Genomic DNA, 21211 nt, shown 5'->3' with positions numbered 1-21211 from the left:
CTTCTATTATCTGCTTTTATACACACCATGCAACATAGTCACAAAACTTCAATTTCTAGGAGTCAAAAAATGAAAAATTAAAACTGATTCAGCCGGATTTATCCTTCTTGACCCTTTCAGGAGTAACAGCTTGCCTCAATGCACTGTTGTCCCAGATGAATAAATTGACATTAACGGCATCATCACAGAACTTTGGGCCAACCTGTGACTCAAATTCCTTTTTGCATTGTGTAAAAGCCAAAGGACTTTATGCACTTTAACACTGTGCATACAATTGTTAAAATGATGGGGGTTAAGAAACATTTAAAACAGAGCAATCAGATGCTCAGGAAAGGGGATGTGCCAATCAAACTTGAAATCTATCTTCCATTTTTTTGTTGAGACTTTTCATTCAAATTAAAACCAACTTAAAAATGAAAGACTTTTTAAATTGACGACTCTTTGAGCTAGAGCACAACAACACAGAAATAGACCATTTGGCCCATCCAGTCAATGCCAAACTGTTATTCTGTCTAGTCAACCTGCACCTGAGCTATCACCTTCCATACCCCTTTCACCTATATACTTATCCAAACCTCTATTAAATGTTCCAACTGAACCCTCATCCACCACATCCACTGGCAGCTTATTCCACACTTGCACAACCCTGAGTGAAGCTCCCCCTAAATATTTCACCTTACACCCTTAACCCATGACCTCTATTTTAGTCTCATACAACATCAGTGGAAAAAGCCTGATTACACTTACCCTAACTACGGTATAACCCTCAATTTTGTATATCTCTAACAAATCTCCCCACATTCTCCTACATGCCAGGGAATAATCTCCTAACCTATCCCTGTAACCAAGACCCTCAAGTCCTGGCAACATCTTTGTAAATTCTCCTCATACTCTTTGCTTGAATGGAAATCTGTCATTCGACAATAAAGATTAAGGGATCCAATATTGTGGCATGAAGTAAAGTAAAAGGCAGACATCGTAATATTCCATCTGATTTCCTGCATGTCTGTTCAAATCTGTTTGAACTTCAAATTATGCATTCAATTAATAAAACTTGGTCCTACAATAAATTTACATTGATGGTAACGTAAGTGTTTTTAGTATTTTTAGCATTCCATATCCTTGCTAGAGTTAGCAGATCATTTTACAAGCTGAAAGAAAAACCTACTAGGTCAGCCAGAAAGCCTGCGTCAATGAAATTCAGCACATTAATAGATTTTGGTTCCATTAAAGGTTAGTATTTTATCAGAGAGTCACAGACTAATGTAGCATGTAAAGAGGTCTCATGGACCAACTCTGTGGGGCCTGTTTCCAAATAAATACCTATCTAGGCTGGTATAATTTGCCTATGTTTGGTCCAGCCATCTAAAACCTTTCCTATCTATGTATCTGTCTCCGTGTATTTTAAAAGTTTTAATAAATTTATCCTTCTCTGGTAGCTTACTCCATATATCCACCAGCCTCATCGTGAAGTTGCACCTTAGTACCCTTTTAAATCTTTCTCACCTTAAACCAGGGGTTCCCAACCTTTTTTATGCCATGGAACCCTACCATTAACCAAGGGGTCCGTGGACCCCCAGTTGGAAACTCTTGCCTTAAACCTATGCCCTCTAGTCTTTGATTCCCTTTTCCTGGGAGAAGGGTTGTGTACATTCACTCTATGCTTCATGATCTTATCAAAGCATGTGACTGTAAAATAACAATGGAGTTTTATAAATTATTAAATAATTGCTGTAGAGGAAAGGTTGACACAAAGGAAAACTAAATCCTTCTTGGTTATACAATCAATTCAAGCTAATTGCCTTTGTTTTCACCTTCACATTCATAAAGAACTAAATTGAGTCTACATTTCATTTTCAAAAATAGAACTGTACAGCACAGTACAGGCCCTTCAGCCCACAATGTTGTGCTAATCTTTTTAACCTACTCAAATATCAACCTAACTCTTCCGTCCCACTGCACTTCATTTTTCTTTCATCCACATGCCTACCTAAAAGTCACTTAAATATCCCGAACATATCTGCCTCTACCACCACCCCTAGCTGTGTGTTCACACATCCACTACTCTATAAAAAACCTACTTCTGACATCCCCACTACACTTTCTCCCAATGACCTCAAAATTAAGCCCCCTCATATTGACCATATCCTCCTTGGGCAATCGTCTCTGGACGTGCACTCGGTCTATTCCTCATCATTTTATAGGCCTCTATCAATCACCTCTCATCCTCCTTTCCAAGGAGCCTATCCTTGTAAGATACATTCTCTAATCCAGGCAATATCCTGGTAAATCTCCTCTGCACCCTCTCTAAAGTTTCCACATCTTTCCTATAATGAGATGACCAGAGCTGAACAAACGTGGTTTAACCAGTGTTATATAGAGCTTCAACATTACTTTGCAATTCTTGACTAATGAAGGCCAACGCAGCATATGCAATCTTAACCACCATAACAATTTGCATGACAACTTTTGAGGGATCTATGGACATAGGCCTTGAATCCCTCTGTCACCCCCCCCCCACTGCTAAGAATCCTGCCATTAACCCTATATCCTGCCTTCAAGTTCAACCTTTCAAAGTGAACCACTTCAATTTTCCAGATTGAAATCCATCTGCCACTTCTCAGCCCATCTCTGTGTCCTATCAATGCCCTAATGCAATCTACGTCAACGTTATACACTATCCACTTCACCACCAATCTACACGTCATCTGCAAATTTACTAACCCAATATCCCACTTCTTCAAAGTCACAAAAAAAAACACAAAAAGAGCAGAGGTTTCAATAACTTTCCAGCAGAATATGCTATATTTACGACCACTCTGCCTTCTGTGGGGAAGTCAATTCTGAACCCACACAGCCAAGTTTCCTGGATCCCTCGTCACTGCTACCATCAGGAGGGAGATACAGAAGCGTGAAGGCAAACACACAACGATTCAGGGACAGCTTCTTCCCCTCTGCCATCCGATTTCTGAATGGACATTGAACCCATGAACACTACCTCACTATTTTTCCCTCTTTTTGCACAACTTATTTAATGTTAATATATATTACAATATAAATATTACAAATATATTAATATATACATTAAAATATATACTTCTTACTCCAACATAGTATAATTATGTATTGCAATGTATTACTGCCACAAAACAACAAATTTCACAACATATGCCAGTGATATTAAATTGGATTCTGATCCCATGTCTTGACTTTCTGAATGAGAAATGTTATCAGACACTTTACTAAAATCCATATACACTTATTCACTACACCTATATTACTGTTACAGTGATATAAGCTAAAATATGTCCCAGAATATTACAGAAACATACCTTTGATACGCTACAGTAAAATAGATTGAGCAAAACCATGGAATACAGAAAACACATGAATAAACTGAACCAATCTAGCTGAACCAGGACAGTGAAGCAAAATTCACTCAACAACATTAACCCATTGAGCCCAGTTGTGACCGGGCATTATGCCTGAAGGTTGTTGAAGCTGATCCTCTGCTGTGATTCAGAAGAAGTGCAGTTCAAAATGTAGTGTAGTAAACATCTACACTACTGATATTTATGAATGAGCAACCACTTAGTCCATCAGCTGGAAAAAGTGGCCGCTCTTTTACAGATCACCATTTTAAAACTAACAGAAAATTTAAGACTAATAGGGTAATGTACAAAAGGTAATGGAAAAAGGTTAAAAGTGGAATTAAATTCTTCCACATGGAAAGGACACGTTAACCAGGGGCTTAGAGCTAACATTTCACTCAATGCCCTTCATCATCACTTCTCTCTTCACAGACGCTGCCTGATCTATTTAGTACTTCTGGCAATTTGAGTTTCTGCTTCAGCCAGGACACTCCCTAAACCAGGAGTCCTCAACCTTTTTTGCACAGTGGACCGGTTTAATATTGACGATATTCTTGCGGACCGACTGACCGGTGGGGGGGGGGGGGGGTTCAAGTTCAACAGTGCGTGACAGGGAATGAGAAAAGGTGCAGCTGACTCATATCATTTCATATCGTTTCCTCACGGCCCGATGGTTGGGAACCACTGCCCTAAGCAACTTAAGCCACTTCAACCTGAAGAAAATGTCTTGCTTGAGGAAATCTACAAAGGGATTAGGAGTACCCGGGGGGGCGGGGGTGGAGAGAGAGACAGAGCAGGAAAAAAACAGAGCATAATGTTGTGCTTCAGTATGAATAATGAAGCAGTTTTCATAGTTGACATTTTTTACTAAAATTATCATTGAATATCAATACTCCAACTGTCAGCTTTATATGGTATTGGTCAGACTGCACTTAAGAGTATCGTGAGAAGTTTTGGGCCCCTTTTCTAAGAAAAAAATGTGCTGGCATTGGACAAGGTCCAGAGGAGTTTTATGAGAATGATTCCAGGAATAAACAATTTGTGTCTGGGTCTCTACTTGCCAGAGTTTAGAAGAATGAGGGAGATCTCGTTCAAACCTACCAAATATTGAAAGGCCCAGTGGATGTGGAAAGGATATTTCTTATCGTCTAGGGGAGTCTAGGACGAGAGGGTGTAGCCTCAGAACGTCCATTTAGAACAGAGATGAAAAGTGTCTTTAGCTTAGACAGTGGTAAATCTGTGGAATTCTCTGCCACAGACAGCTGCGGAAGCCAAGTGATTGGGTATATTTAAAGTGGAGGTTGATAGATTCTTGGTTACTCTGGGCGTCAAAAGTTACGGGGGGAAGGCAGGAGAGTGGGGTTGAGGGGGATAATAAATTATCTATGATGGAGTGGCAGAACAGACTCGATGGGCTGAATGGTCTAACTTTGCTCCTATGTCTCATGGTCTTTCAGACAAAGCTATGGCCTTATACTGATAAAGCAAAATACATAATCTATTTCAAGAAAAGCTTATTTTTCAAGCTCTGATATGTAATAAGAATGTAATTTCAATGCCCCGTGCAACAGGTTTCTAGGTTATTACTGCTTGATCAAGGATAAATCTTACAGTGTTCCGTTCAGTTCTCAGCAGTAATCGTTTCATTGCTATTTTGCATGAGGTGCTGTAGTTAATGGTCCAACACACATGATATGGGTTTGCATGAAACATTAGGGGTTATAAGCACATTTTAAATCGCTAATGATAATACACTTGTGTGTTCATTCAGCTGTGCAAAGAAATGCAGTCAGAACAGAGAAAAAAACGTAAATTGATAAAGTTAGTTAATATTTAAGTCAAAAGCCACCAAGATGCAACTCATCTTAAGCAGGATCAGAATCACAAGAATGCCAAATCATCTGCTGCACAATCAATCCAACTGTTAGTTTTTTTTGAGGAAGTGTATTATAAATGCTAACTGGAGTTACTCTATTTTCTAGTCTGAAGAAACCTTCCTTCTCATGGTAATGCAGAAATGTGTCTGGTCAGTAAGGCTAAAGAGAAACTTAGACCTTTCAATCATCCAATATTGATTTGTATCAAGTCTTAAGTTTGATCATCTACAGTTTATTTTCAAATATAAGACAACATCCATTGGGGAAAAAAAACATGAACATACCTGTGTGCCAAACATACTGAACCCATACATAAGTACTGGCAGCAAAGAAAAGCCACTGCACTGGTATGAAGAGTAGGCATATTATATCTGATGTGAAGGCTACACAAACAAAAAATACTGAAAAGGCCTGCAAGAAAAACAGAGCAAAGCAATGCATTACAAGCTTAATCCATGAAGTCTTTCAAATTAATACATTGAGCTTCCTGAAGATCAATTCTAAATTCCTAGGGACAAAATAAATTGTTAAAACTGGATTTTCTATCAAAGGAGATCATTACAAAGGGGAATGGCAAGAAGGAAAACATAAAATAAAATGATGTAGGTTGAAGAGTGTGGCATTCATTTCCCACTCAATTTTTCTATTCATCAATAGATACAAACATTAAATCTCTTCCAAAGCATATTCTCTACGGCAAAATGGCAATCCATAGAATCATATTTACTATGTCGATATAAGCTGAAAGAACTTTAATAAGCATTTTCACTAGGTAAATTGCTGCTTCAAGTTTATGCATTCAAGAGAAAATTGGACATTTTGTCAAAAACAGGTGCACAATTTGGAAGAAATTCATACCACACCCAAATATTAACATGTGACATCTGTACAGTAATCAACATGACCTTGTTAAACAGCAAAGTATGTTGACTTGATAAGAGCCTGTCATAAATTTAAAGAAATACTTGTGTTTGAAATGGTTAGAGTGAAAGAAACCAGAAAAGAATTAGTCATTTCACAGACAAATTTTCCAATGGAAATTACATGATTACTAGTTCTCCACCTGCCCCCCCACACACACACACACACACACACACAAACACACACACACACACACACAGATACAGTCTCCCCTGAGCAAACTGAAAACAAGGTGGTGAGTGGAAAAGTCATAAGAGACTTCTGGTGAAAGGTCAACAAATCTGTTCCCCAAAAGGATTCATATGAAATTTAACATAAAAGGAAATAGGTATTTGTCACAAAAGATGACATTTCCTTCATGGAATATATTCAAAAGTACCCACTTTGACTACCTTGTGACACAAATTATATTTGTTCAGTCAAACATCAGAAATTTTCCCCATTTAGTGTTACTATCTCTTCGTACTTTTACAAACTGAACTTAATTACTATACACGTTTCCCAAGTTATATTAAATTTCTTATCAAATGAAGCTAGAATAGAAAGTTCTAAGGTAGCTTCAGTTGATGAGAAATTTCATCAAGTCTAACTTGGGAAAAATTATATTCCACTAAATCAACTACATTGCCCTGACCACAGTCCCAGAATTAAAAGAAAGGTTTCAGAAGTTAACTTTTAACTCATTCCTTGGCAGAGTGCGCTGAGGGAAGAGGCACATTGTCAGACTCTCTTTACTTCAACTGTGATTAACTAAATTATTATTACAGATCCTTACAGCAGATGAATACCCTGCTGAAATTAACCTCACTAAGGTACAATTTATTTGACTGCAGATTGAAGTCAGGCACAATTGTGAAAGAAACAGTAGTAGACCCACAAAGCAAGTGAGAAATTTACACGTCATACAAGATGGTAAGTAGAGATGGCCAGATTTTTTATGTGACAAGTTTTTGTGTTCAAGTCAATAAATCAGGTCAAATGCCCATCTCAAGCATTCTCTTCCAAAGAGCAACACTACACTAATTTTAAAACAGGTATCCCCTCTGTCAAGTTTACCACAGTTCAGATCTTCAAGTGAACTTTACAACAAGGCAATCATATATACAGCAGTACTGTACCTGGAAACATTCCAGTGCAAATGTTCTGCAGAGAAGATTCCCTAGTTCAGTTGACATACAACTCTAAACTGCTAAGCGGATATTGCTTACAAAACATTACAATAGGCCTGACTGAGCCGATTTATGCATTCCTTGAACCATTTTACAGTTGTGATGACGATGAAACCGGTCACACTTTCAGTGAAATACAAAATTCCCCATATTGCTGAGATCCAGCTCCTCTAAAGCGTGCCCAGCTTAAGTATCTGCAGATTGGAAATCTTTTAAAAATAACTGAACTGACAACTACTTCAACATTTGATTCAATGGCCTCTGCCATCAAATTAAAAGAAATACAATTGAGATTTTCAGTGGTTTGCAAAGATCAATTATTGTGGCCTTGAAATAAAATTTTATGAGCAGAATTTCATTTTTTAAATTTTAAAATGCCAGTTTTATTAATTTTTTAACCTTAATATCTCAACTATGTGTATGCCCCAATAAGTTCAACATAACCCAAGTTTAGCAAATGCCCATCTTGTTAGCCTTGCTCAGATCCTGTAAACGAATAAACAAAAAAATCTTCATTTTTGCTCTCTGTAAAATATGGAAATGCTCATTAAAAACTACAGTATTTTACTTCCATGTTTGCCATGAGAGAGTTTTTAAATATAACTTTCTGCATAGCTTAATTGATGAGATGATGGTTGCTGGACATCACAGATGTTTTATAACTGATAACTGAAGGTTATGTTAAATTGGCAAATGCAAAAGAATTTGCTCTATTGTTGTGAGCAGCTTTCAAGGCAGGCAATGCAATCAATCTACCACTGACTAAGATTTTTCAAATTATTCCTGATACTTGTGTTACTTAGTATGCAACTGCAAAATGCGTACTCAAGATCTCAAACTGGACAAACATCCCATGTCAACATTTTACACGTATCTACTGTGGAATTTTAAAACAGAACAGCCAATTCCTAAACTTAATTAAAAGATTACAGAATTTAAGATGCATTCTACTACTCTATCTTACTTTCCAAGCAACAAATTTCTGCAACAACCAATTATTCTGGCAGATAGCTGAGGCAAACTAAATCTAGATTAGGTGGGGGGTGGGGGGAGGAAAATCAACAGAAATACAATGTAACTTCAGTACAATTACCATATAGCTCATTTCATAGTAAACATTATGCAGATCTCAAATGTATTTGTACATGTAATCGTGTACATTAGATCTTGTAGTATTAGCAGCCATGGTACTGATTTTCACTTTTGTAGTAAGAATGTAAAAGCATTAAGAAATTTAAAAAATGTTGGCATACAGTAGTATTTTGGTTAAGCAAATACAGCAAGTAGAATGGTGAGTGTCAAGTTGAATATTTTTGCTTTATTATGTAATGTTGGTCTCCATGAGGTAATGAAATGTAGATTACTAAATGTACAAGATTCTGGCTGACTAGAAACATATATGGAGTTTCCTCTAGTCAGGGAACTACAATCTAAATAAAGTTTCAGGGTAAGTAGTTGACTGTTTAAGAAGTGGAGAAATTTCTTCTGTGTGGAAGCTTGTAAATCCCAGAAGTTATAGCTTCCAGTTTATTCAAGATAAGAATCAACAGATTTGTCTATACCACCCGAAATAAGGGACATGGGAATACAGAACAAGGGGACTGTCCACAATCTTAATGAATGACAGAGAAGGTGTGAAAAGTCCTGAGGCCCAATGATAAACACATGAGATTCTACAAATTCTGGAAATCTAGAGCAAACACACATAAAATGCTGGAAGAACTTAACAGGTCAGGTAGCATCTATGGAAATGAATAAACAATTGATATCTCAAGTGGAGATCCTTCATAGCAACAATACTCCTATTTCTTTTGCTGTTCTATATTTTACAGAAGACTAGTATATAGAGAACCGAGGTGTAATTCATCTACTCAATTTCCAAGTCTACACAGAGTTATTTTATCTAGGGAATTGAAATGGTTAGTGTCAAATTCTATAACATCCAAGTGTGAAGGAGCAACGAAAACAAAATCAAATAGCGTTGCATTAGCACACGAGCAGCACAAAACTTTGGTAGGAAATATTTTTCTACAGATTTTTTTTGTTTGAAAAAGTATATTCAGGAAAATTGTATTTCCTCTATTTTAAAGACTGGCTTCTCTTAATGTATGTCACTGTCTTCTCTCAGCCTATTTATCGATACAAATGGACAGGCAAGTAAATCTTAAGGACATAGTTTGGGTGAAAATTCCTTTTGGTAACTTTGATGTACAATTTGAAAAATACACAAACATATTACAGTTGATTGAAATATGTACAATCCTCACATGACTAAATTCTTGTTCATTTCTACTCATGGGTGGTTAAAGATGTTCTCTTAGAGCTGTTACAATTCCCGTAATGACAACGGTAATTCTACATTTTGAACTACTGATGATAAACAGCTAAAATCATATCTTAGTCAATACAGTGCATGACTTGGAGGGGAAAATGGAAAAAATCTTTATTTCAGAAACCTATCAAATTCTAAATGAACATGATAAAGGGAGAATATTCTAGATGTTAAAAGTCTAACATCAAGGATCATAACTTCAGGATGTGGGGTATGCCTTTCAAAAACAAGATTAGGAGACATTTCTTCATGCAGCAAGCCATGAGTTTTGGCATTTATTAATACAGAAGGCAGTAGAGCACATTTATTTTTACAGAATAAAAATGTCAAGGCTTACAGAGAAAAGGGAAGAACGGGGTATTGAAGAGGATGGAGCAGCCATATGGCCCACTTCTGCTGTTTCTATAATAAAAAACAAGACGCTGGAAAAAAATTAGCAAGTCAGATACCATCTAGGTAAAGAGAAACAATTAATGTTTCAGGTTGAAGAGCCCTTCATCAGAACTGAGAAAAAGAGAAAACTGAGAAAAGAAAAATGCTGAGTTCCTCCAGCATTTTGTGCGTGTTTCTCAAGATTCCCAGCATCTGCAAAATATTGTGTTTAACAGAAAAAACAAGTTAATCTAGATCAGGGGTTCCAACCTGATGCCCACACACCCCTCGGTTAATGGCATAAAAAAGGTTGGTATAAGAGATGGGCGGGGGGGGGGCAAGAAGCTTAATAAAAGGAATGAATGCAACTGGATAGAAGAATATTACCAATAAACTCTCGTGTAATGTATTAGTGATGTTGTGAAGTTTGAGTGATATTGTATAGTCTGGCCGATTGTGATGGGCCCAGCAGACCAGAGTATACAAACGGAAGGAAAGGAGGAATAGAAACACAAATGGCCAATCCTGATACAAATAGAAATGGGCAAGTTATTTGAAGTTGGAGAATTCAATGTTAAGTTCTTTGAGCTTAGGTTGGTCATTACTGCAACAGGAGGCCACAGACAGAGAGATCTCAGTGAGATGATGAACTAAAACAGCAGTCAAGGTAACTGAGACTGAGTGCAGTTGCTCCACAAAGTGGTCACTTGAAATATGTTTAATTTTTCCTGTGTAGAAGTCAGATTGGAAAAAGTGCCCCACCTGGAAAAAATAATTTGGATCTTTGGATGGTGGGAAGGGAAGAGGTGAAAGGATAGGTATTGGACCTCCTGTGCCTATGACAGAGGATAATACATGGGATCAGAGTTCAAAGTAAATTTATAACACATACAGGTAACCATATACAATAGTGAGATTTGTTTCCTTATGAGCATACTCAGTAAATCCAAGAAACCAAAATAGAATCAGTGAAAGACTGCACCCAACAGGAAGCACAAACAACTAACGTGCAAATGACAAACTGTGCCAGTACACAAAAAAAAATAAGCAAAAAAATAGAGAACATGAGATTAAGAGTCCTTGAAAGTGAGTCCATAGGTTGTGGGAACAGTTCAGTGATGGGAGATGCAGAGGGATTGATCTCTTCAAAATCTGAAAGCAAAGGAGAGAAATGCATTTCTCATGGTGAAATCTTGTTCAAGCTGATGGAAATTGTGCGAGATGATCCATTGAAATGCAATGGCTGGTGGAGCGGAAACTGAGGACAGAAGAACCCTGTTTTTGCTTTGGCAAGAAGGGGTGACAGCAGAAGTGAATAAAATATATATTTTAGTCTGCTTGACACATCCATTATGCCAGACTACACATCATCACCCAGACTGTACAAATAAGCCAACACAAAGCTTACCTGTGTTTTAATGGAAATATTATTTCACCATATTTAGAGACAAACCTTTTGTTCCACCCATTACCTTCCCCCACCCTCTACCACTTAGACCAACTCATCTTCCTGGTTTTAACCTGAAATATTAACTACTTCTCAAACACCTGACCTGTTGAGTTTAACATTTTCTGTTTTTATTTCAGATTTCCAACACCTGCTTTTTTTAAAAAATTTTCATCCATTTTTAAGTTCTAGTTCTTCCTTGCTCTGTTGACAAGAGAATGCAGATGATCTGGTACAGCAAATCCTACAAACAACCAAAACATATGGCCTTGAGAAGTCTTTGTAATATGTATGCTACAATAACATGTTATCATTTTGTTGTAGGACTATCAATTGAATCAAGTTATCTCAACACTCTTCATTGTGTCACTTGGGGCAATGCTGCCTTGATCAGGATAGTTATTCCCACACTGTTTGGCATTCAAACTTTTGAGCACTTTTGGGTCAGGATAAGTTTATGAGGTGAATGATTCTGATAGAACCCAACTAGAGACCCGATGAGCAAATTTAGTAAGGTGATCCCTTCAACCTTTCAGTAAATAACCAAGAAGAGCTTCATAAGGCAAAATTGGCTGGATGAACAAAATTTATCTAGATTTATGTAAAACTGAATTTTCCACAGTGCTGGGTGCTGGGGAGATATAAATGTCACTGAAATAGCATTATTAGAAAGCCCCAAGATTTGGTGCTTGAACATAACAATAGTGATATTTATTTATTGAGATACAGTGCAGAGAGCCGCACCACCCAGCAATCCCTCAATATAATCCATGCCTAATCAAGGGACAATTTACAATGACCAATTAACCTGCAAACCAGTACGTCTTTGGACTATGGGAGGAAATCAGAGCACCCGGAGGAAACCCACATGGTCGCGGGGAGAACATACAAACTCCTTACAAGTAGCGTCCAGAACTGAACCTGGGTCACTGGTACAATAAAGTGTTGCGCTAGCCACTATGCTACTGAGCCGCCTAGCCTATTTTATAACCCATTTCATTTGTCACAGGTAATTCTTCATGCTTTAATACTGCACAGACAGAATGAGATTAAGTAACAGGATTAAGTAACAATGATAATGATGTAAATCAGAATATGAAGTTGTGGTTTCATCCATCTGGCATTTTGGATTATAATGTTTATCGGTGAGTTACTTTGCCTAATTTCTTTCCTTCAAATGAATAATATTATAGACCTTTGGTTGACTTTCTTCAGCTCTAGTGTCTAGCTCATGCTCCAATGCAAACAGCACTGCGCTAGGATCTCATGTGCACGCAAGGTCCTGCTGCCAGCAGAGTCCAAATGAACGGTCCAAACGTTCAATCAGTGTTAAAATCAACAAGTTTTGTGTCAGGCTAACAGATTTTAACAGCTTTAACAGCAAATCACAGCTTCAAGGCCCACAAGGCAGCTAATGTCCTGTCTAATCTGCTCCATTTAACAGTAATCTGTCCAATGGCGGGTAGTTTTATAGTAAAAAAAAATTATGCTTTCTAAATGGCTATGTGGTTGTCACTCCCACAAATGTTTTGAAGGGAAAAGGTCTGTATACCAAGGTGATAAAGACAACACTAGATAGATCATCTTCATGTCAGTATTGTTACCATTTGGCACTTGCAAAATCTAATGTCTATTTCCATCAGGGCTGATCGAATTTCTGGCAGAAAATCCTGTCTGAGCTTCCATCATTGCTTCCTCCAAATCAACAAATTCCTTGACACTATCTAACTGAACCCTCCAGACTCCAATGCAATTGGACTCAGATGTTATTCACATAACTTCAAATACAATCGCCCAGAGTTTGGCAGCAGCAAATCCACGCAATAGATAGCATTGCCACTGTTCTTAAAGAATGCCGTCCACAAAGGTATAACAATCAGTGTGGCACATATTTCAGTTCTTTCTAAATAGCTGAAACTAGTCATTAGTTCTAGGAATCTCTGGCATCCAGCATGTAAAGCAGCCAATCAAAATGAAATGACACATTCTCTGGCAATAAACCAAGCAGTATTAAAAACAATTCTAAACTAACTCCACAAATCACAAAATAAGTTCTAAACACCCATTATTAAAATAGCTGAAATATCATACACTTGCCCATGGAATTTATAAATATTTCCAAGAGAATGAAAATGTGTATGATAAAAGCTAGTTTAAGTCCGTGAGAACAATTATTGGGTAACTTGAATTGTAAATACAGTGGATTCAGATTAATTGGGCCATCAGATAATCAGTGCAGCTGCTTAATTGGGACAACTCTTAAAGAACAAAAACTAATCAAGAACGTTGCTAGATTCCCTTCACTTCCTGGGGACACTTGGCTGCTTAATTAAGAAAGGAGACTGTTACCGAACAGTTTCTAACTAGCATCAGTCCCATGTACTTATGTAGCCATTAGACACTACCGAATGAAAACAATTTTAAATCCCATCAGTTGTGTGCACTTGTGTTCAAAAAAGTGACTTTTGTCACTGATAGTTGGGAGAAGTAAACAGTAAGACAATTCAGAACTGTTTTGCTCACTGTTTTAAGCACTCAGGCTTAGAGATGCCAAAAATGGCCAGGAGCGAAAATAAAACAATTTCACTACTTCAATGAGTTAGGAACTATGAGGAATTTGAAGGTTTCAACCACAATCTTGAACGTTACAGTGAAAATGAAAATCTGGAGGATGCAATTGTCAAAAGCATTGTATGAAGGCTGTCCATTATTTGCACTTGATGTCTCAACTGATTTTGTTAATTTACAGTCAATTAAAAGAACAGAGCAGCATACACTGGATGAATTCCTCTGTCGACAACTACTAGGAACTAATAGTTTTATAATACTGTAGCAGTATTGGTAGTGTTCTAATTTGTTCTGTTTTCAATTAAATACATAATTTGTTACTCAGTTAAACAGTAGTTTCTCTGTTTTCATAATACTTTTTTTTAACCATTTCCATGACACTTTAGCTAATTAGGGCAACCTTTTAATTGGGCCAAAATGTACTGGCTCCAGTATGTCCCAATTAACCTGAGTCCATTATTCTGCCATTACATTTATGAAACTGAAGTTTGGGGGTTCTTTCCAGAAAGAATTGTCTGCAATTTCCTGAATCCTGTGTTATTCCAGAAAGTTACGTTAGAAAGGTTTGCAAAGCAGTAGATTCTGTAGATTAAAGATGGAAAATTGTGGACATATTTTGTGGTTATAATTTATTTGTAAACTACAGAAGCTGCCACTTAATTTCCTCCATTATCGCAATGACTGTCACTGCATTTCCCCACTACAAATCATCAGCTATAAACTACAAGCCTACAAAGCTTAATTTCATTCCTCTAATATCCTAATATCCCCATTTTGAAGATTACATGCACATTTGTGAGAAATTATGCTACAATTTTATTCTTTCAAATGGAATTTTAATTTACTCTACATTAAAATCATATTCTTTTATTGTTATTTGAAGTAATAATATGTGTTTGTTACCCAAGTGTAATTGGCAAAAGTTTCCATGGTTGTTTTTATTTTGATTTGCCACTGAAGTGCATACTTGGGAATTTGAAGGGCACACAGAAAAATTCATACCAATTTTCCCCAGCCACAAATCATCAAAGATCCTGATCTTCATATTAAAGACCAACGAAAATGAATATGTTCAGATGAGTTCAATTTCAGCACAGTTGGGTATGGTGGAAGGGAAGTGACCAGAATCTGAGAAAGACATCATTAAATGTGTAAAAAAAAACAAAGAAAAACAAAAACAAAGGTCAAAAAAGTTACATGGAAAGTGGAATTATGTGGATTGAATGAAAACTTAATAGTAGTCACAAACATTCTTGGCATACCAATATAAAAAGAGATAAGAATGAGGGAGGTGGTGCAGAAAGGCTTGCTTGAATTATGTCAGGAATGGTATGTTAGGGAAGCGGGGGTGGTGATACGTCTCTACCAAAGGAAGTGTAAGATGCTCCTTCCCTCCACTAGCCTGCAGGGCACCTTTCGGCAAGGTGCAGCACCTGCTTAGCCCCCCCCCCCCGCCACATCCCCAAATCAGGGTCACATGAAGCCATGGGAGCCGGTGGCAGATAATTGTATGAGCTGCTGGTGCATATCACAAGTCCTGGTTATGTGATCACTGATGCCAGGCAGGCCATCTCTGAGCAGCATTAATAAGGGCTGGGGTCACCCGTCTTGTAAAGATACTGCCCAGAAGGAGGCAATGGTGAACCACTTTTCTAGAAAATATGCCAAGAACAATCATGGTCTTAATCACCCATGTCATATGACATCATTATATGCCATATCATAGGACATGGCATATAATAATGATGATGATGATGATACAATGGTTCTCAAGCAAATTTGAAAAGCTGAAGTCCCCGCCCCCAAGAGAAGCAAGGGAAACTTTTCAAAGTTCTGAAAGGATGATTAGTGAAAGGAAGCTTCCAAATAGGTACCAATGAGGAAATACACAAAATAAATACACATAACAAGACAATCAAGAACTTGTTACCATTATTTTTTGGGGGATTTGAATTTCCTTTGCAACAAATGATGATTATGGCACCAATGGTTAAAATACTTCACCATGATTTGAAAATAATGCAAATGCACTCAGAACTGAAATAGAATCAAAGTGCATGCTTGCAAATGAGATAAGAATTACAAAGGGGCACAACAGACCAGGGGTCCTCTCTGTCATTCTACAATAATTATTGTCCTAATTTACTAAGCTTACATTTATTCTAACATATTATTGACATAGAATGCAACAGAAGAAACAGTAGTGAAGCCGACTTTACCATTTTACATACTTTAATGTCACATAAGATTGAACTATAAGATCTAAACATGAGACAATTTTTAATGTGAATTCTTCAAAAAAAAACTCCAAGGAAACCTGCCTTAAACTTAAAGAAAAATCTATTCTAATCGGAATAGTTATATAGCTTAGAGGAAGATGCCTACATTGGCTCCTTAAAAGAACCAGCCAATGAGTTCCATAAACCTTATTTTTTCAACGTCTTTTTGAAAATTATCAATCTGATTCCACTATTCTTTGGATGCATTAACAACTGAATGCAAAATTTATTTCTTCACATGATCTCTCTGCCAAACGCTCAGTCCTCATGATAAAGATTCTTTCAAAACTGCACTGAAAATTACTATTTATTAAAGCCATTTAAGATTTTGATATTTTTCTATGCAGTCTTGTGGCTATAAAGTAAACACCACACACCACCAGATCTCTAACTCACATGGAAATTTGGAAATAGTACTAGCTAAAGTGGAACTGTTTTAATAACCCTCTTTTCTGACCTCTACAAAATTTTGAATGTTTCCGAAAATATGACACCCAGAGATGACCACTCCAACTGGGCCATTAGTCCTGTACTTTTGTATTAGCTGAAAAAAGTGAGCAGGCTATACAGCCTCTCAACTCTGCTCTGCCATTCAATGAGATACTGACTGATCACGTACCATCAGTCCACTTTATGACCTGATCTACACCACCGCCAACCCCCACCAGTTCTTAATATCCAAGAATTTCTTCTTCCAGCATTCACATATTCAGCAACTGTAATGTCCACAACAACGTGGCAGGTAGTTCCAAATATTTACAATCCTCTCTACCAAAAAAAATTACTTGCCTCAGTCCGAAATGGCTGAATCAACCTCTCAACAAATATTCCACTGACCCTTTTCAGACCCGTATACATCTCAAAGATCACTCAAATTCCAGTGAGGGCAAAGCTACATACATTTATAATTATAGAGCAAAGCATGTTGCATTTTGGAGAAAATAAAGCCCTCTATGTGAATTATCGCCTCCACTGCTTCTCTCACACTGATTAAAATTGCATCATTTAAAAAAATAAAATGGGTGTTGATCACAGCTTCTTAATTAGAAGGTTAGTTCAGTAGTGGGTTCAAACATAACAGACCGGACTACTATATGTATAAACCATCAGAATTCTCCAACCAACTTACCAGACCCTGGTATCTGAAGGAATCATAAACACTCCTGATGAAGAGCCAGAAAGGCCAAAGATATTCAAAGCGGAATTCGAGGACAAAATCTGCCAGCAACACCAGTGCCCACACAACAAGGAACTTAAGGTACAAGAAAGTGCTGCAAAATGGGAAAAAGAAAACAATTTAGGCATTGAACTACAGATTACATAATTTGATTTTGTCATCAAGTACTCAAAGCTCAAAAAAGTCATCCATTTAATCAGACCAATTGATGGAATTACATAAAAATTATGAAATTTAAGCCACTCAGCCTACTTTGGCACTCATCATCTTACACCAGGTTCCCAAACTGTTCCTGTAGCCTTTGCCTTCAAATACCCAAATAACTTTTCCTTTAAATTATGGTGAAGCTTTTTCTGCTCCACTTATTACGATTACTGCAAATAACCTTGTTCTTTTGCATAATTTTGCCTTTTTGTTCTCAACCAATTACTGAAACCTGACTACCTCCCCCCATTTTGCCACATCTCAATGGAAAACTTATCAACCTTTTGACACTAAGAACCAATTATTTAGCTTTCATACACTTCAAAGAAAATAATAAAATTCAGTTAGTTCTTCCTCATTACACAAGGCAGAATCTGCACTGTGAAGCTTCCTTTGACTTCACCGCCTTGCACTACATTATACTGCATTCAAGGTCTTATTGCAATACAATAAATTTTGTTTTATATCTCTTGCTATAAAACTGATTTGCCAGTTATTTATATTTTTTTTAAATTACCATTGACATTCCTCTTGGGATAGATCGTATTTTAGTAGCAAAATTTTATAAACTAATGAGCTGTCTGCAGTGCATGGTTAAGTTTAAAATCTGGTTCGGGGTGGTCTTCAGGTAAAATGTGAATCAGAAAATAATTTGTTAGCTAAGTAACTTTGAAGAGTCACAATAAAATTTAAAATTCATTTACTTCAATATTTCCTCTTGTTATTTTCTGCCTTTTCTTTGTTTCTTAAAAGTTAGATGTTCTTCAGTAAATAGAATTCAACCAACATGGGTCACTCAATCACTTTTCAAGTAGACTTCAAATCTCAACAAAAATGCATGGTAATTGTAGAATGCATTTGATAGGTGATGCAGCAGTGTTACTGTGGAAAACAAATACTCAATGGAGGCAACAGTTTAGCCAAGATAGAGGCTGGCAACAGGAAACAGTTGGTATTAATGGGTCTGCTCCTGGTTGGCAAGTTGTAACAAGAGGCATGACATGGGCACGTGGCCTTGTGTTCAGCAGTGCTCACAAATAGTGTTCCTGCCTCAAGGCCCAGTGACCCAAATTCAATCCTGATTTCAGCTGCTGTCTGTGTGGAATTTCCACTTTCTTCTTGTGACTGAGCAGGTGTTCTTGTATCCTCTCAGTCCAAAAGATGCTGGTAGGTTAATAGACCGTTGTAAAACAATGCCTTATCAAAAGGACCAAATGGGATTTGTTGGGTATGTGAGTGAAAACATGAGAATGAGACTGTTCTGCCTAAACTGGTGTGGACTCAATAGGCTGAATGGTTTCATAGGGATGGGTCGGGGCCAGGAAACAGGAGACTTAACTTGCATTTGGTGGAATTGAGAAGGGAAGAGACAAATTGATTAAAACAAATCAAGATTCTGAGGGGTCTTAAGTGATTTTGAAAGGGTGCTTCTCTTTGTTGTAGAATCTAGAACTAGATTTCACTTCATTTAAAAATAAACTTATGAAACATAATGGGTTTCCATTTTTTATGGTTATGATCTTTTGCAGTTCTCCAATGACTTTTGGAGTCATTGAATATCTCTTAAGACAGAGGGAGACGAGGGATTGAAATGTTCCTGGGGGCAGACAGGAATGCAGAGCTGTTGTTGCAATCAGATTAATGATTGGTTGTAACCTTAATGAATGGAAGAGAAGAGTAGCTTTGAGGGGCCATGTAGCCTCCTCCTGATTATATGGTTGTGTAACTGATCTTCAACCCTTACTCAGAATCTCAGAGTTCACAAAATAATCAGTAAGACAACAAATCTGTTCCTCAGTTCAGCTGTGCTTTGGCCAAGTAAATTAATTCAAAGATTAGGAACAAATTTAAGATCTTAGTATTCCAAGAACTCATATTAAACTACAAGGTAATTAGCAGTCCATTTTTTGATGACAATGAACAAACTGAGGATTTATTGGTCCTAGATATAAGAGAACATGCATTAAAAACCAGGGCACAGAGGAATACCTAGTCATAGGAAGTGGTGATTATCTAGAATTCATTCCTGTAGAAGACTGTGAAAGATACATGTTGGAAATAATTACAGAGGAAGCAAGATATATTTCTGAAGCATCAGGAAATTGAGGACATTGGAGAACTGGCATAGAAGCGAAGAAAAGATCTAGGGCATACAACTATGACAACATCGAATGGTAAGACAGGCTTGAGGGGGCAAGAACATATTCTAATCATATGTACTTATAACAAACCAAAGTAACAGATATTTTTTAAAAAAGTTAAATCTTTTCCCAGCATATCACAACCATCAACTCTCCATTCACAATGTCTTTTTCAGTAACTGCCATTTACCTCAGCTAGTTTTAACTAAGTGTAAGCAAAAACTTTTGGACAAAATAATTAATATTTAGTGTAGATCAATGACTGTAGAATAAGGAAAACGTTTACGTTTCAGGTTAATCACCCTTCATCATAATCAGTGAAAGTTCAAAGTCAGGTACTTTCTAAATTGCAGGGAAGGAATCTCAATGACTGGGTAGAAGCTGAACAGCGAAAGGTGGTACAAGCCAAGCTCAGATTTTGTTAGATCTGAATGAAGATCGCCAACCTCTTGTTAACTATGCTCCTCTTTCTACCATTGCTACCTGTTCTGTTATTTCCAGCACCTTGTTTTTACTTCAGATTTTCAGTATCTATATTTTTCCTTTACTTTTCAAACAACTTCCAATGATTGCATTAGGATTGAGCTTTCAACCAGAGGTTTAGGTAGCCCCAGTCTTAGTCAGACAGGTTGAAGAGGAAAGGCCTTGTGCTTGGAGTTTACAAGGCCTGATCTATTATGAATGGTGCCATGGGCCATGGGCACACAGAATTGCTGCAGGAGGTTGTGGACATAATGGCCATGGGCCCTTGTTACTTCAACATTTTGCACACCTTCCAGTCCATTCTACTGTAATCATACGTGGCTTTTTACTCAGCTGACATGTTGACAACATTGGAGTAATAAGATTATGGAAATGCTCCTCCCAGCCAGATCCAGAAACCTAAGACAGGAAGATTTATACATTGTTTCAATGAGGAAAGGAGATTCATCTTCTGTCAAAATAGAGAGATCAATTCCTTTGCCCTACATTTTCCTTCTTCAATATGATGATTCACATGCTCAGCAAATTGAATCCATGAAAAATACAAGTAGGGTTGGGTCATTCATCCATGTTGAAAACTCTAAATAACAAAATCAGATTTAAATATTTCAAATGGATAATTTTACTTAATAAAATTTGTTAGAAGTTTAAACCCTAAGGCCAAATTCCAGTATTTGAAAATCCAAAACACCAAAGTGTAATTAAAGGGGCTTGGTTCCTCAGTGTCAGGGGAGGGAGTAGTGGGATAAGCTCCCACTATCTACTAAATGCTCCCAATGGCGTGCATCTCAAATAGCCTCTAAAAACCAAGTCCAGCTCCTGGCTTCGTGTGTGGTCTAACTACTAAGCCCGGCGGAACCATTTCAACTG

At 37.3% G+C, this 21211-nt stretch overlaps 1 protein-coding gene across 2 annotated transcripts in view; it reads right to left on the bottom strand.

The window, feature by feature from the left end:
• maco1b (macoilin 1b) overlaps nucleotides 1-21211 on the bottom strand; it is a 94970-nt gene that overhangs the window by 39182 nt on the left and 34577 nt on the right. For both annotated transcript variants that reach the window (XM_063033974.1, XM_063033973.1), the window contains 2 exons: nucleotides 17466-17607; nucleotides 5533-5659 (listed from right to left, as the gene is read on the bottom strand). In XM_063033974.1, the coding sequence (XP_062890044.1) occupies nucleotides 5533-5659; nucleotides 17466-17607 (269 nt within the window). The remainder of the gene's footprint in view (nucleotides 1-5532; nucleotides 5660-17465; nucleotides 17608-21211) is intronic.

Source organism: Mobula hypostoma, chromosome 26 (assembly GCF_963921235.1).
Source record: "Mobula hypostoma chromosome 26, sMobHyp1.1, whole genome shotgun sequence".
Classification (NCBI taxonomy): Eukaryota; Metazoa; Chordata; class Chondrichthyes; order Myliobatiformes; family Myliobatidae; genus Mobula; species Mobula hypostoma.
Note: the sequence above shows the minus strand (reverse complement) of the source record. Positions and strands in the feature narration are given on the sequence as shown.